Raw genomic sequence first — 17,853 nt, 5'->3', positions numbered from 1 at the left:
TCATTCTTATGAAACTTTTCTTTATTTTAAATATATAATTAGCAGAAAAAAGTCGTTCATGGATCCGAAATCCCTCCGTATCGGAATATCTGTAATTGCTACTAATATTGGGTTACGAGTTAACCTTTAAAAACAGTACCACTGCTTGATATATTTTGCCTAATCCGTCATCGATTTAAAAAAACAGGTAGTCATTTGAGCCTTGGTGCTTGTGGACATTTGTGGCTCTAAAGGCCCTTTCAGACTAAACTAAAATCTAACGTTAAAGTCGCTGAAGTCGATTTGCTTGCTTAATTGCACTGTTAATACGTAAAAGATTCGCGAGTTTTGTTTGAAAATTTTCACAGTTTCGTCCGGCAGTGTCGAGATGGCACTACTTTTGTTAGCCATAGCTCACTCGATCATGTCTTACTAACGCATGATCAAGTGAGGTATGCTTTAGCAGACGATATATGAAACATTTTTCGATCCTTGGCGCACTCTTGGCGGTATTTGTCATTTTTGGACTCGGCTATTTTAGTATTTTATCATTCAAAAGTCTTGGCTCAAAAATCACAACTTATGCGGCTCGTTTTAAGTCGTCCGCTCTCACGTCTGCACAGGGAAATTAACGTACTGACACGACCTAAACAAAACTAACGACTGATCGTAAGAATTACTCTATTTTCAATGGGCCTTAAGACACTGTCAGGAATGTATTCATTTAAAAGAAGCAGGAATGAATAGCTTTTACTTTATCATAACAACGTGAAAAGCTCCACCCCTCAATGTCTAAATAAATTTTTAAAATACCTCATTGTTTCTCTTCGATTTCAGTTTTAATGACATTATTAACGGAATTAAAATTTGCACAGTTTAACGATTGTGTTCAGAGGTCATAAACGTAATGTCACGTGATTAGTGAATAGAAGTCATAATTCAGTGATTGTTAGGACTCACACTAAATATGTGCAGCTCTTTTGTTCAACTTCGTTGTGAGTCCGCAGGCACATTATTTCTTAACGCTTAAATAATCGCTGTTTCTCTCTGTATTTAAAATATTTTAATTAGTCTATTTCATAATTCATCCATCAAAAAACCATTCGTTTCGCTGCATGAAATTCTTCACGGGGGTCCCGTTAATTAAGAATTCATCGTCAAATATTAACACGCGTTATTAAAATTAATCCTTTGACTTTAACCAAAAGTATATTATTTATGCAAGAGCTATAGTTAATAATAATTCAATACATTAAATCTTCGTAATGGTTAGCTTAAACCAGGAGACCTTGAGGATTAAACACTTACCATGTACAAGAATCTAGATACCGGTTTTTTTTTTTTGAAATACCATTCTAAAGGCGGGTTTTCATTGAAAAATATACTGGTTTCAACAACTTAAAAAATACGAGGTATACGTACGGTTTTCGCTGTGAATAGAAATATAAATAGATGATCACTAATATAGGCCATTTACATTTAATATCAAATAAACAAAAAGGCAATTTACTCGTAATGGGTAAATTGCCATTCCAAATATACTGGTAACTAAAAATTGTATTAACAACGGTTTTTATGAAATTACCGGTAATTTTGTAATTAAAAGTGATATTTCTTAACTTTACGGTTATTTTGTAATTAATTACCGGTAATTTGAAAATTAGCAGTGGTGTTTGTTAAATTTCTGGCAATTTGAAAATTGGTAGTGGTATTTGTTAAATTACCCGTAATTTGAAAATTAGCAGCGGTATTTGTTAAATTACCGGTAATTTGAAAATCAGAAGTGATATTTGAAAATTAGAAGTGATATTTGATAAATTACAGGTAATTTGATAATTAGCAGTGGTATTTGTTGAATTACCCGTAATTTGAAAATTAGCAGTGGTATTTGTTGAATTACCCGTAATTTGAAAATTAGCAATGGTATTTGTTAAATTACCGGTAACTTGAAAATTAGTAGTGATATTTGTTAAATTACCGGTAATTTGATAATTAGCAGTCGTATTTGTTAAATTACAGGTAAAATGAAAATTAGCAATAGTTTTTGTTAAATTACCCGTAATTTTAAAATTAGCAGTGGTATTTGTTAAATTACCGATAATTTTAAAATTAGCGGTGGTATTAGTTAAATAACCGTTAATTTCAAAATTAGCGGTGGTATTAGTTAAATAACCGTTAATTTCAAAATTAGCATTGCTATTAATTGAATTACCGGTAATTTATTTCTGAAATTACTGGTAATTTACGGACGGATAATTAACGACTTACATATCATAATAGAATTACGGAAATTGAAATTACGAACTTGGATTAGCATTCTGCGCTTCGGTGAAAACGCGTCTTTTAATGATTAAAAGTGCACAAGGCTAAACCAAATATTTTTTGATGCACGTGAAAATTGTCAGGGAAGTTTTCCCATAAGGCGATATTGTTAACACCCTATCTTTAATTTTCGTCCCGCCTAACCATTACATTACGCGAGGGGAGGGAGGCTGTAGTTGGCTTTTGAATAAAAAGTACCAAGTTTTATAAGGTTTATTAATCGTTAACGGGGGAGCTTCCGTAAGGTTTTAGGTTCGCGTAATTAGGCTACGTTTTTCCCACCACACCCATCACTTCCCCTTTGATAAAGGTCACGCGTTATTAGATAACACGCGTTAAACACGGTATAATGTTTCTACTGCATTCATGGCTTGTCTATAGATTTTTGGTGCCGAGCCCCCGGCCGAGTTTTATACGCTTCGATGACAACCAACAAATTTAATTTCATGATCGGGATTGTAAATGACATTTTTTTAGCTTGCACGTAACTGTTAAACATACCGGAAGAAAAATTTAAAACTTTCTAACGTAGAAAATTAACGTAACTCAGATATCAATATTACATTGTTAGATAATTGGTTGAGATGTTTCCTTAAGTGTCATGATTTAGTAAAGTAGATGATTGATTAAATTGTTTTACTATGGTTTTATAGTCTTTACAAAGATGCGTTCAGTCGCACTCACCAAACAGAGAAGTTCTATTTAAATTAAAGGATCCCGTTTTTACACTTTATTGTTCTAAATATAAAAGGAAATGTATTATAAAAATTAATTTTATCTCTTAATACAACATAATTAGCATTTTAATTAGTCTTAAAAACGAGGACTATACTGCCTCGCCATGTTTAGAGGTGTCTGCTAGCCAGACCCTCTCTCAGCCTGTGAGAATTCCACAAATCCCGTACAGGTAAGAGGTTCGATTTAGCAGACGCCACTAAACCATTGGCGGGTGGCGCAGTAGTCCTCGTTCTAAAGACTAATTTATTGCTAATTATTTTGTAATAAGAGATAATTTAATTTTTTTAATATTTTTCTTTTTATATTTAGAAAAAGGCCGTTCTTTTAAGGTATAATTTTATGTTAACTAGACTTTTCCGTTAATTATTAGCAGTAAAGGCTCCCGGCGTTGTCTGTCTCGACATTTTTATGACTGCTTGGGCGGCCATTTTAAAAATGGCATCAAATCGAATAGCCCGTCTATAGGCTATAGGTAATTTTTAGTGAAATCTGTTGAAACTTGCAGATGTTATTCTATAAAGAAGATTATTTTTATATCTCAAAGTGCGCGTCTACTAATTAAGAGTAACATATCTGTTAATTTTTAACCTTCTAGGCAAAACGGTTTGGGCTGGGCACTGATTATCAGTCAATCAGGACGTTTTTCTTACATATCTAATTATACATGATCGTTTTCTCTCTTTTAGACCATCCTTCTAAGCTGCTAAAAATCCGCTTAAATCTTTGAATCGCCAAAAACCTTTTCAGCTGAAGCCATTTCACATTCCTGTTATCTCAGTTTTATTTAAATTTATAGAAAAGATTGGCAATAATTACAGGAATTTTCCTTAAATCTTTAATCCTGATTGACTGACGGATAATTATCTACTAGCGCAAACCGTTTAAAATAAATATAAAAATAAAAAAACTTAAACTGATTCACTCAAAACGATGATTTTTCCTAGAGCAGTTTAATTTAAATATCTTAATATTCAAATTCGAAAAAGTAAAAGACGAGGTAAAATAGAGTCTCGTGTTTGAACACCAGATTGCATGTCCATGAAGGCTTCACCAATAATGTAGACCAACAAAAGCGTCTGTTTAAAGGAAAAGGTAACACCAAGAAGCGATATCTAGTTCACTAGAGAGAAGGTATAAATTCGCCACATTTCTAGCTTAATCTCCAGTCGAAACGTAGGTCCGAAGTTAATCCCCGCCTCTAAATTACAAAAAGCATCTCATTGGTTCTTGAAAACTCTCGTCAGTGCGACGCGAATGACGAAAATTGGGTATTTTCCGACTGAGGAGAGGCGAAATTGCCCGGCCTATTACGTCCCCCCTTGTATTTTAAAAGGGAGACTGGGACTATGGCGCGCGAATACTTAGGCATCATATACCTTCTCCCTAGTAAACTAGATATCGCTTCTTGGAAACAGTAATAACATTATACCTTAAAAGAAACGACTTTTTTCTAAAAAAAGAATTTGAAATATATATAAAAGATCTCTTATTTAAATGTAATTACCCTTTATTTGGTTTTAAAAATGCGTACTATTCTTTCTCGCCATATTTAGAGGCGTCTGCTAGCCAGAATCCTCTCGGAATTGATTTAACCAATCCCGTAGGGGTGAGGGGTTCTGGTTAGCAGACGCCTATAAACATGGTGAGGCGGTAGTCCTAGTTTTTAAGACTAATTAAATATTTTGTAATAAGAGACCATTTATTATTATTATTATTTTTTAATATTTTCTCTTTTATAATTAGATAAAGGCCGTTACTTTAAGGTATAATGTGTAGAACCTCGTTACGTAAAACTGATGTGATATAATGAAAGCCGACACGACACATAGCTGAGCTAAGCCTTGGTCAACATTTAAACGATAGAGAGGTGTCACCTTAATATGGTGTTGTTCGATGCCCAATACAATGTAAATCATCAAAGATAATGAATGTCCCCGATTTTAACCTCTAAGCCCTCTAAGGCGCGTTTTATAATTTCAAACGCTCCGAAGAGTATAGGCAGGATACCCCGCGGTCCTATAATATTCTCGATTTCCTTTTATTTCAACGGATGCTCGCTGAGTGAGCGTGGGAAAGCCACTAGAGGACAAGACTTACAACTAAATTGTTACATTGTAAACAACGGAAAATATACGTTACTTCCATCGAGGCTCCAACAAACGATATATGTTAATGTTAGTCTTGGACACTAGAACTTCATACACGTATTAAATTTGAGCCTTGGACGTCAAAAAATGGCTGAACGGTTGTAAAATTTATTTTCCCACAAATAGAAAGATATTAGTTCATTATTTATTTCAATTCTCAACCTTGTACCAAAAGATCATAGATAGAAAGCAAAAAGTATATTTCGTTCAGTGTCTAGCCATTGGCTATAGACGCCATGTAAAATGAGAAGCAAACGACCCTCCTCTCAACCCCTAGACGAACCGACCAATCAGAGAAGAGCTTTTTTGAGGCCAAGGGTTATTTGAAAATTGTACTCTACGGTAGCGATCCAAGCGGTAATTATTGGTACTAAAGCTTGCGTCTGCTACTTTAGGAGCCAATTCACCCATGTTCCTATGCTACGGTCGTGAAGGTAATCAAACGAAGAGGATTCGACACCATTCTGTACGGTGAAAGCGGATTTCTCATATTTCACGGCGAGAGCAAGCTTCAATGAAGAAAGCCTTATGTTTTTATCTAAGTACTTTTGGTAAAACCAGAAGTGAGATGAGACTAGAAGTGAAGGGCTCTAGCATTGATAGTAGATCCTGGCATTAGTGAACAAATTTGAGGATTTTATGCCGCTTCCCACGCGCCTACACTACTGAGAAAAAAATTGGTCGAGTTCCAAAAACATTTCCTACCCCCTTCTCCTCAACCTAAAGCGGCCGAACACGGACGCGGCTCCTTGAATCTAGTTCGGCCGTCTACCACCGCGAGCGTCTCATGTTTTGGAGGGAAAATTCAGAAACCGCTACTAGAGGGCCCACCGCTCTTGTGTTATCAAGAATTTTCACCTTCGCCGAGTGAAGAATTTGGTTAGCTCAGTACTTCTGGTCTCATCTCACTTCTGGTAAAACGTACCAGCTTATGATCTATGGTACCGTCATAATAGAGCAGCGCATCCAAGGTGACAAGCTTCTAATTCAACAAGATCCGAGCAGGCACGCCGGATATATTAATCTTACATAGCTTGTATAAAATACGTAGCCTCGTGTAGAGACGTACCTTTATAGACTACTAATGACGCAAAGTAAACAGTTAAAGTGGGCTATTTAGTATACAAATTACATCACCTCCCCTAATCTCAACATAAATTATCCTCTGTTTGAAAACATTCTCTCATATATCATAGTGTCATCGCTATATCATCCATGTATATAAAATTATAAATTATAAGTGCACTGGGCGTTGCCCTACGGAACCGGTTACCCCTGAGCCACGTGGCAAGGGGTATTTATTACTCTGGGCACGCCGATATTATAATTTAATAGCCATGTTAATTATTTTCGCATACGCAAAAATCCAGGTGTTATGAGAATCTTTCGTTTTTTTTTAACTTGACATACCGAAATAATCTTTGGAGCCAGGAGAAATCGCCGCGAGATTGAACTGTCGCGTGGACAATAATTTACACTTAAGCGAAACGGGTAACATTAATTCGTGCCGTAATAGCTGAACCCCCCTCCCCCACCCCCCTCTCTCTCTCTCTCAATGAGAATATTACAGCCCTGAAAGTGAAAGAAGATGGAGATGATGATTGTGAGAGGTCCGGCACTCCGTTGTGGTCATTGCATGTTGGATCCAATGTATCTATGTAAGTAGAAGTTCTGGCAGCCCAAACTGCTTTACCTAGTAGGCTAAACATTTGTTGAGACGTTACTCTTAAGTAGAATACTCTAAATAAAGATTTTTCCAATCCACGGCCATCTTGAAAAATGGAGGCCAGAAATGATAAAAATAAAAAACATTTTTCTATGAAAAAACGTCAGCGAGTTTCAACCGGTTTCAATAATATTTAGTACACTATTTTTATAGACGGGCTTTGTGGGTTTTGGGTTTGATTTGCCGCCATCTTGCAAAATGGCGACCCAAAAGTTACAAAGAATGTCATGTCAGACTCACGGGAGACGCCGGGTGCCTTTGTCGCTAATAAGAAATCAACTCTATAGGGATGGGAAAATGGCATGCGCAGTCGATGAAAAAAAAACGGCTGGCACGAGCCAGGTATGAGCATGGGGTGATAAGAGGTGATTCTAGTATGTCAAGATAATTCGAAATTTCTCAGTACTGTTTATAGTTATGGGGGAGGCGCGTAAATTTGGACTTTTTCTGCTATATCAAGGTCATTCGAAATTTCAAAGCACCATTTAAAGTTAGGTGCAAAAATGCCTTCTTTGCCTCGAAAACGTGAATTTGATTTATTAGTTAGTTTAAGATACGGTAAAAAATAGTTTATTTAATCATTAAAATTTTTAAAAATATTTAAAAAATGTGTTTTTTTAATTTCGAAATTTCGAAGGAAATTCAACACCTATGACAAAATTTCAAAGTTTACAAATTTCTCTTTCGATTGGAAAAAGAATAAGCGCAGATTAAGCATTTTTGTGTTTAGATTTATAAAATTATCGAGGAACTTTTTATCGAAACTTTTTGGAGGTAAATTTTGACTTGAATTTCTGTGCGAAGTGTGGAACCTCTCTTTTGGGAGATGGGACATCTTCGAGACACCCCGTCGTCTAATGACTCCTGGAACGAAAACGTCTTTTTAATGGCTATTAAGTATAGCTTTCCTTCACGTACTAACCGATTCATCAGTAGCCTCATCGTTCTTTCAAAGGAAAATTGTTCAAAATTCCTCGGCCCTAGAACCGCCCAGCTAAAGGGTTCTTATAGCTTCATTTTTTACCCCTAATAACTTTATATTACTCTCTTAAAAAGAACAAGTTGGGAAAACCAAAATATTACCTCTCCGAGTCAAGAGAAGGACTACCTACAAACTTATTTACCCAGTTATGGAAATGTTTCTTTTTTTATGAACAAATACTGAAGTTAAAATTTATGAAATATTAAAGCAGTATACAAAGCATAGCAAATATACTGTAAATCAGACGACATTTTACATCCAATAAGGATATACTTGTACACATTAAAATCATCCGATGGGGGAAAAACCGGAAATGAAGAGATAAAACTTTGGAGGGATATTACCTTTACGTGTTTGTAAAGGCCCAATTTGCTACTCCTCAACTGTATACCCTCTATGTTCAAAGCCATATTCACAACAGGGTTGCCATGTAAACACTATCCTCTCCTTTCACCTCAACAATTTTCTTAGTTTGTCAACATGACGATTAAAGTTACATAACACCAAAGCTAATTTGTGGCTACACACACTGAAGGTAAATGCGCACCATAAAAAGCATGAACACACGAAGCTATAATCCGATTACGATCAGACCTTTCACTGATCTGGGCTGCGTTCAGCAGAGCTCACCAAAAAAGACAGCGGATTTTGGAAAACGTTTTCTGGTGAGATCTGTCGTCATAGCTTTTCTCCGGTCATCGGTCTTTTAAAAATGAAGCTAGCGCAATAAAGCGTGCAAGGTACAAAGGCTTAACAAAAATTGTATGATAACATATTTATGGAGATAGATAAGAACAACTTTTATAATTAAACATAGAAACTAACATGTCTCTTAAACTTCTCGCCGCTCTCGCGTGATCAACTTGTTTCACGCCAATTAAATAGCTATAGTCCCATCAGAATCAGCAAGAGCTATTTGTATTAATTCCTCCATGCTTTTTCGCCAAGCTGAGAACTACGCGTTTTACGTCACGTTATCCAAAAACCCGACTATTTTCCTTGAAGACCGCGCTGGCTCACTGAGCACCGTGACGTCAAAATTCAATAACAAAATCCCGTTCTGGATGACACTGCTAACAGCGCCTGACAGCGCTGAGCTCTGCTGAACGCGGCCCAGATTTCCACCATGATTATAAAGTCTAAGCCTAATTATTTAAAAGTGTATTTAACTTTCGGCTCACTCTGAACCGTTAATGTCTCTGTATTACAGAAACGAAAACCAAACCCAAGCGTTTACTTTTTGGTTCACTAGGCCTAATGACAAATAAAAGTTCATTTGCCCAATATAGTTGCGTTCTTCTTGAAATCACTTTAGAAAGAATTATGCTATAAACAGATGTAGTATAGCTTAAGTAATATATAAACATCGATTTCAAATAATAATAATAAAAAATATTCTTGGGATATCAGAATGAAACAGAGCTTTATAGCTACAAAACCACTAAAGGCATCGAAATTACGAAAAATATTTCCATATATTAATAATATATTATGAGAAAACCAAATATTAAGGTTTTGTAGGATTTCTTTCCACAAAACAAAGCGAACTGCTAACGCGGTGCACTAACGGACGGACACACACAGACTAAAACATAGGCTGCTTTTTAACTCTTTCCGTTTTAATTTTGAGTTGAGAAACTAGATTATCTTAAATATTAAAATAAATATAATTAATATTAAATATTTTCTTCGTTAGTTGTTCGCCTTATAGAGCGTTACATCGCGTTGATAAAGAACAATTAGACATTCTTGAGAGACTTGACTAATTTTGGCGTTTGAAATGAAGCATACGCCGGTTGCATTACCTTACTCAAATAGGTAGTATATAAGGGTGTCGAACTACAGTTAAAAGCAAGAACAACCGCAATTGCGAAAACCTTTGGTGGACAACCCACCCTAGGGAGGCTAGACGTTTCTCGTAACCCTAGCTGATCGCCGCGAATGTCTTAAACCAAACGATGACTATGGAGTTAGAAGCCAATAAGACAGATTGGTGTCTATGTGGAATAGACGGAAGACCAGTAGATGGTGGTGTTTAGAAGCCAGTATGTACAGACTGGTGTCCAAGTGGGATGGACGAAGACCAGAAGATGGTGGTGATTAGAAGCCAGTATGTACAGACTGGTGTCCATGTGGGATGGACGAAGACCAAAAGATAGTGGAGATTAGAAGCCAGTATGTACAGACTGGTGTCCAAGTGGAATGGACGAAGACCCGAAGATGGTGGTGATTAGAAGCCAATGAATACAGACTGGTGTCCATGTGGGATGGACGAAGACCAAAAGATGGTGGTGATTAGAAGCCAGTAAGTACAGACTGGTGTCCGTGTGGGATGGACAAAGACGAGAAGATGGTGGTGTGAGAACTCAAGTAAAGGAGCCATTTCCGTGACTGTGAAAGCAGTTCGGAAATGGCGAACACGTTTGCTCCGATTTGGAAACTGCGAACGCGGTCACGTGGGTGTAACAACAGACAAACACACAGACAGACACACACACACGTCGAAATTAGAACCTCTCCGTGACATACGTCACTCGGAGAGGTAAAAATTAGGCCGCTAAGCTTTATTGTTAAAAATGTATATTACTCGTAATATTATTTCTGCTTTTTATGCTCAATTTATGACAGACCATAAAAATGTTACCATGTAACAACTCCAAGATGTTTTTTATGTATTTTATAATAATTTATTTTAAACGACGAATGTTTGATGTTTTTTCTTTAATGTCTGAAATTTAAGTGGTGTGGATTAATTTCATATTTTTTACCTTTTATTGCAAAGGTCGTATTCTGGTGTTTACCATCATCATCCATATTAAATTGTGTTTATTTTGTAATTTGAAAATTACCCATGTATAACAACAAATGAAGGTGTAGCTGACTAGTTTAAAATAATTTTAAGCTACGTTGAGTTGCAAGATAGTAAAAAATTATCAGAATGCAGATATATTTTATTTAATGATGATATATCACTGATATATTCAAAGAAAAAGACAATGGCTATAAAAACATCTATAAAGACGTTAATTATTTGCAATTTATAAATATTGTAGTCGACGTAATTTCGGCGTCAGGAAGTTTTAGTAACTTATCTGTCAACCATTTTTAAAGATGGATGCGAATTAGAAGACGTTTTTAATGACCATCTAGTACGTAAAGTTATAAGCCATCTTTTTTATTCTAAAGAGCCTGTAAAATAATTTATGTATCAATTGGAACCACAAGAAGAAGATACATGCAATGTAGTATCCGTAATGGCGTATGTACACTATAGTCTGTCAAACGAAAGAAGAGCCCTGAGAAATTTGTCCAAATTGGTGTCGCCACCATCGACCCCATAGTACTTTATCAACTTGTTTTGTTTAGTCAATAGTCGTCTGTAATATAGTCTGCTATATACAGATAGGCTTAATCGCAATAGAACCAATACATTTTGCAATATATATTTAATACGTTTATGTCTCATGGTTTCATACGATCATTGAGTATTAAAGAATATAAAACAAAATTAACGACAAGACACCAGTTTTATCTTTGTTGAACTAGCATTGCAATATATTTTAATGACATAAGTTAAAGTATCTGTATATAGCAGACTATATTACAGACGACTATTGACAAAACAAAACAAGTTGATAAAGTACTATGGGGTCGATGGTGGCGACACCAATTTGGACAAATTTCTCAGGGCTCTTCTTTCGTTTGACAGACTATAGGCATTAGACTTCCCCTTGAAGCATTGGGGACTAACTCTATTGGACGACTAGTACCATCTGACGGATTTGTCCAATAGAGTGATACTGAGAGGGGTGGAGCTACGGAGACATGACGCCAATATTGGTAGTCTAAATTGTATGGCCTGAGCTGACGACTTCCAATATGGACGCCAAAGACGAAATAAGAGAGTCACCTCGAACCAGAACCATCACCTATTAAGATACCCATCTCTACCCGTAACCCGCCATAACCAATGAAAATAATAACAGTAGGCCATGCCTCTTTTCTGTTCCTTCCCGCTTCAAAAGAATAGCTGCGGTAATTTTGTGTCGCATGGACAATACAGATTCTATTTCTATAAGCCGATACAATAGACCCATACTTATGTATTATAGGGTTAGGTTATTATCATATGTTTATGCGTGATAAGTTGAGGTAAGTACACTAAAGTCCTTCATGATGAGAGGATCGTAGAGTAGCAACGCTGGGATGGATATTTTACCTTGTAATTGCTGTAAATCGAAGGATATAGCACTTGCCACTTGCAAAGTAAACCAAAATCACTCATGAACAATTAAATATACAATATAACAGTGTAATCAAAAATCATTTTAATTTCATTACAAGATACCGGTATAAAATTACATTGTTGCGCAATACTGACTTCGTATATAATTTTGAAATAATAAATTCTATTTACAAACGGCGGTAAAAATTTATAAAAATACTCGTTTTTTTTTTCTTAATACAAAATACACCAATACATTTTGGCATACGCATTTCGTTTTATCTTGCGTGAAAATTTCTTTATGGCTCTACAATTAATTAAATCAAATCAAATCGACTAGAAAGCCCTAAAAAAGCAACGGGTAATTAAAAAAACGTTATATTACGAGGTCCTTGAGTTTCGTTGAATGGCACATTAAGAAAAAAAACCGTTTTCTCAAATTTATAAAAAAAATAAATTGACTGTATAATCAAGAAATTATTAAGTTCCATTTGCAAGAAAAATTTTTAAGTAACCCTTTCACTTCTTATTTTAATGTCATAGGTTTTATATCGTGTGTCACGTGACTCTCGTCAACCAATAAAATTACTTGAATGTTTTCAGATACACTAGGGGTGGAATTACGGGTTAGGTAATGAAAAAATCCGACTTTCTATGGGAAAAAATTACAGTATCTCTTGACAATCAAATTGTTCGTTTGGATATTAAGCATTTATGTAAATCACTGTCATTTAAATACTTGAAAGTATTTGGACAACGTTTATAAGTAATATGAGGATATCTGAGTAATATTAATACATTTTTTCTTTTTAAATTGAACATTAGTGTATGTTCTCCTAAAAATTCAGAAAGTTTCATAATCTCATAAGAAAATTATAGTTGCAGTTAAGGTGGTTTTTACATAAATTTATGTTGGGTTTATTTAATACTGACTGTTATACCTGTATTATACTGATTTAAATACACTTTTTTATTTCAAGGAAGGTTTATTTATAAAAATATTTAGATAATTAAATTTAAATCAAGGTTGCAGTTAATCAGCACGATGGGGCGTCATTAATGATATGCATTTGAAACCAGGAGGGGTAGGATCTGATATCCAGCCGTGTCTTTAATTATTAATTTATATATTTTGTTGGGGGGGGGGTTGACTGTGATATTTATTTTATTTATTGTCTGAACTGATGAAGACCCAGGGGTCCAAAGTTCTTTACTTTACTTTACTTTAATTGTAATAAAGTTATTCTTATTTTAATTGCCGTACGTTAATTATCTCTTCTTTAAAATTGCTTTTAATTATCTATTCTCCATGGCTTATGAAAACGTTATTATTTAAATACACTTTTGTGGAAACATTAAATGTAATGCCATATTGAAGAATTGGGCCTTTCACGTAATATTTTCAATATTTTATTTTTTCTTTAACTTTCAAGGTAAATTCTATGATTTCCTTACCAATTTACAAAATCTCATTAAATCACAAAATTATCGATTAAAGTTAAAAAAAATCTCACTTTACAGTGGTTTTTACCTTTCACGTTGCCAACCACGTATTATTTTAGGGCACAATTGTCTCGCTTGGACGGAATTTAGCGTTCATGTAATTCTCGTTACCCTTTTAGTTGAACCAAGTTGTAACTCCATTCAGTAGTTCATCTCCTGAATTGTAACTTCCCACGCTATGACAGTTCGATTCTAATCCCATCGAGGGTGAAACTGAACAGTTGCCGACAGCGACGTGGGTGTAGTTCCCTTGATATTGGCACGCGTCGTAGTGAGAGGTACCGTGGTAAGGCGTAACGGCGGTAGCGGCGTGAATCGGGTTAGCGTTCGAGTAAGACCCGGTGGTGGTGCTAATGTAAGTCGGTACGTAACTCGCGGAAGACGGGAAAACGTTTTCATCGGCACCATCCGAAGTCCTACCATGAACGGATCCGCTGGGGGAACTGGAACTCTCCATCGAAGCCTGTTCATCCTCCTCCTCCTCTAGCGAGATATCAATATCGGAGTTTTGCGACGGTGATGGCATGTCGTAAATTCCTAGGACTTGTTGAAGGTGTTTAATATAGTCAATCGCGGAACGTAACGTTTCGACTTTACTAAGTTTCTTATTTTTGGCTCCGCTTGGCACGTGTTGTCGCAACGTTGTAAAACCGTTATTTACCATTCGAACGCGTTTTCGTTCACGTTCATTTCGCTTCGCAACCGCCGTGGGCATTCCGTTATTACCAATGTTTGTTTGCGGAGTTGGTACCATGTATGATAAGTGTCCCAAATTTAAGCGGCGTTTACACCTTTGATGTACGGATTCGGCTGCTGTTCCTGGTTGAAAACGAGTGTGCATTCCGCACGCGTTCATCTGTTGCGGATGTGATGACATATTGCGTTTGCTTAGATTTGATTGTCTTGATAAAGTCATTCCGGAATTGAGTTGAATTGATTTTTATCGTCGATTGCAATTTACTACGATACTATTTTGAAAATTAACGTTTTGCATGGGTAATTCTTGAGGCGAACGGAGAGCTAGTTTAGCTAGCCACTTTAGTCTACCTGAGATGAGGTCGAAATGATAGGCGATCCATCGCGGCGAGGTCTTTTTCAGGAAGGTAAAAAACGCTTTAGGGTCTTTCGGCCCGCCGCGTATCTGGGGGAGCACTTTTTCCGATGGTTATAGATGTACGGAATTAAAAGTTGGGTTTTTGTAAGCTCCGCCTCAACAGCTGATCGCCGTAAAAAAGGATGGATGAAACGGAAAAAGAGGAGGAGGAATGAAATGGAAAAGGGGTAATTAATCATGGAAGACAATCAAAGAACTCTTTGAAATTAATATTAGACGATAAGCTAAAAATTGGTTTTTCAAAACTATTATACTAATTTTCCCATGCGAACTTTGAATTTGATATAATTTGGTTCCGCATTTATGCTGCTGGGTCTTATGATATGCTTAGGCCCCATTTCTAAGATTTGAAAATATTGAAATGAATATTTCGGATGAGCAACTCCCAAAATAGCAACAGCGATTCCAGAACAAGTTGGGAAATAGCAGTGTTAAACTGAAGTTTTAAACCATTCTTAACCCAACGGTACAAATAGATCATCATACCCTTGTCTCACCAAATTTTTACTGTTCTAATACTATTGAGGTTAAAATTACAAAAGAAAACCTAACCTAACCTAACCTTACCTTAGCTGACCTAATTTTATTGGGGTTCAAGTAACCTAACCTAACCTTACCTTAGCTGACCTAATATTATTGGGGTTCAAGTAACCAAACCTAAGCTAACCTCACCTGACCTAATACTATTGGGGCTCAAATAACCAAACCCAAGCTAACCTTACCTGACCTAATACTATTGGGTTTCAAATAACCTAACCTAAGCTAAGCTAATTTTACCTGACCTAATACTATTGGGGTTCAAATAACCAAACCTAAGCTAACCTTACCTGGCCCAATATTATTGGGTTCAAACAACCAAACCTAAGCTAACCTTACCTAACCTAATACAATTGGGGTTCAAATAACCAAACCTAACCTTACCTGACCTAATACTACTGGGGTTCAAAAAACCAAACCTAAGCTAACCTTACCTGACCTAATACTATTTGTCTTCAAATAACGCAACCAATTGGAGTTGAAATAATCAAACCAAAAGTGGCCTAACCTAATTTTATTGGAGTTCAAATAACCTAACCTAATTTTACTGGAGTTGAAATAACCTAACTTAATTTTATTAGGGTACAAATAACCAAATTTAACGTGACTTAATTAACCATACCTGACCTTAATACTATTGAGATTCAAATAAGCAAACCTACACCGTCATAAACGATTATTGTTTTTCACATCCCGGTTGTACTGCTGTAACGGGTAAACTGTGTTTTTGGGGAAACCGCAGTTATGAGGACCGCTTTTATGGGATTCACTTATACAAAGACTACTTCATTCAAATTTAGGGTATATAAGGCGATTGATTCACAATAAATGATAAGAAAATCCGCAATTGCGTGAACCTTTGGTGGAAGCTCTGCCATTGGGAGGCTAGACGTTTCTCGTAACCCAAGCCGATCGCCGCTAACTTCTTAACCCCAACGATTGGAGTAGAAGCCAAAAATTGCTTTCTGCTAACACGTTTGCTACGATTTGCCAACTGCGAACTCGGTGACAGACACACGCACAGACACGTCCAGTGTAATACCTCTCTGTGACTTCATCGACACTCAGAGAGGTAATGAGAATTAGTAGAAGCAGAAGTTAATGGATAAAATCAAAAAGTATAGTTCTTTGAAGCTTGCATGAGCCATGTAATATAATAAACCCCCCTTTACCCTCAGAATGCCGTCGATCCCCACTGTATGCATGCTTATGATTATAATAATGATAGTAGCACAGGGAACCTGCGTAAACAGGCTCCAAAACGTTTTTTGATTTTTTTGTTTGAAATAGACGTTTGATGCGTTTTGATAGCAGATGCTAGCTCTAGTACCAAGAATTAACGTTTATATCGCCACCATATATTATAGAGTACTATTTTTAGCCACATCGTTTGATGTGGGGGTATTAGTTTGGCTTGTTTTATAAACCTTTGACTCCCCAAAACCTATTCTCTTATTTTTTAGTTCGTGTAGAGGTTGAGAGGAGGGTCGTTTGCTTATCATTTTACATGGCATCTACAATCAAAGGATGGGAACTGTGAATGAAGTACACTTTTTCTTTTTATCCATGAAATTTTGGTAGACGAGTTGAAATATCGATTTGGTAAATAGAGTTCTTGAAATGAAACATAGTAAGCAATATGAGTATAGTAAGCTTTGTTATATTTATGAAAACAACGTCAGAAGAGACTACATTCACATTCATGCAGGGTTTTAAGATTATTTGCTCGTACATAAAAGCTAGGGGTGGAACTCATACAGATATTTGGAATGATTGTGCCCCCCTACATCTTATGTTAAATTTCTATGCGAGTTTTGTGGGCTGGACTTGAGTTCTCCGTCACGCCTTACAATTCTGACGTCTTTATAACTGTAATTTTATTAGTTCCTAGACGCGAGCTAGGTCCAAGGCGCAACGAGATACATTACTGGCGAGCTACCATCCATAATAGTTAGTCTAGCTCTTCCCACAAAACTCACCTAGATACGTTGAGTAAACTAAAACACTATGATTCCAATTAGCTGTATGCATTCTTGGGGCTAGCTATCGTATGATCTTATCACTGCCGAGTGATGTACTCTTGACGGGAGCTATAGTTGCTCTAAATCAACATGGGCGTAAACTTGGAAAAACTGGTAATTGAAGAGAATAGGAAACGAGATGGATAGAGTGAGTGGGGGAACCCTTTTTTCTCGGCGCGCGATTTCGTGCATGTCGATTACATCATAACGGCCTTTTGGAGCCAGTAATATCGTTCCAAGGAGAAAATAATTTTATTTTCCAAAAACGGGAAAAGAAAATCGTAGATTTCATGGTTTCGACCTTTCGGCCAAAATAACTAGGAAATTTCTCATCGGTATCGGGGGCCTCGGAGTAAAATTCTCATAGACTCCATCCACTCTATCGAATATTATCATATATATCCACCATGACTGCACGATGCGGAGATAAACGGACTTAGGCTAGCTGCTCTGTCTTTACAACTTTTTTCGTGCATACCGCCAACAGAACGATAATTAATATTTTTTTTCTTTTTCATAAACTCTACCAAAGAAATCCGGTTAAAAAGTCTTTCGCGCG

The 17,853-nt window shown here is 36.3% G+C and overlaps 1 protein-coding gene across 1 annotated transcript; it reads right to left on the bottom strand.

The window, feature by feature from the left end:
* Positions 1-12,227: 12,227 nt before the first annotated feature.
* On the bottom strand, positions 12,228-14,972 carry LOC149709072 (uncharacterized). The gene is made up of 2 exons (XM_089864516.1): positions 14,670-14,972; positions 12,228-14,590 (listed from the first exon to the last, which is right to left on the bottom strand). Exon 2 carries the CDS (start codon positions 14,536-14,538, stop codon positions 13,738-13,740), a length of 801 nt encoding a protein of 266 aa, XP_089720642.1. The 5' UTR covers positions 14,539-14,590; positions 14,670-14,972; the 3' UTR covers positions 12,228-13,737.
* Positions 14,973-17,853: the final 2,881 nt, after the last annotated feature.

This window comes from Phalangium opilio, unplaced genomic scaffold (assembly GCF_054372755.1).
Source record: "Phalangium opilio isolate 3A_F unplaced genomic scaffold, DU_Popi_V2 ptg000013l_1, whole genome shotgun sequence".
In the NCBI taxonomy this organism is placed as follows: Eukaryota; Metazoa; Arthropoda; class Arachnida; order Opiliones; family Phalangiidae; genus Phalangium; species Phalangium opilio.
The sequence above is the reverse complement of the archived record's forward strand: the minus strand, read 5'-3'. Positions and strand labels throughout refer to the sequence as shown.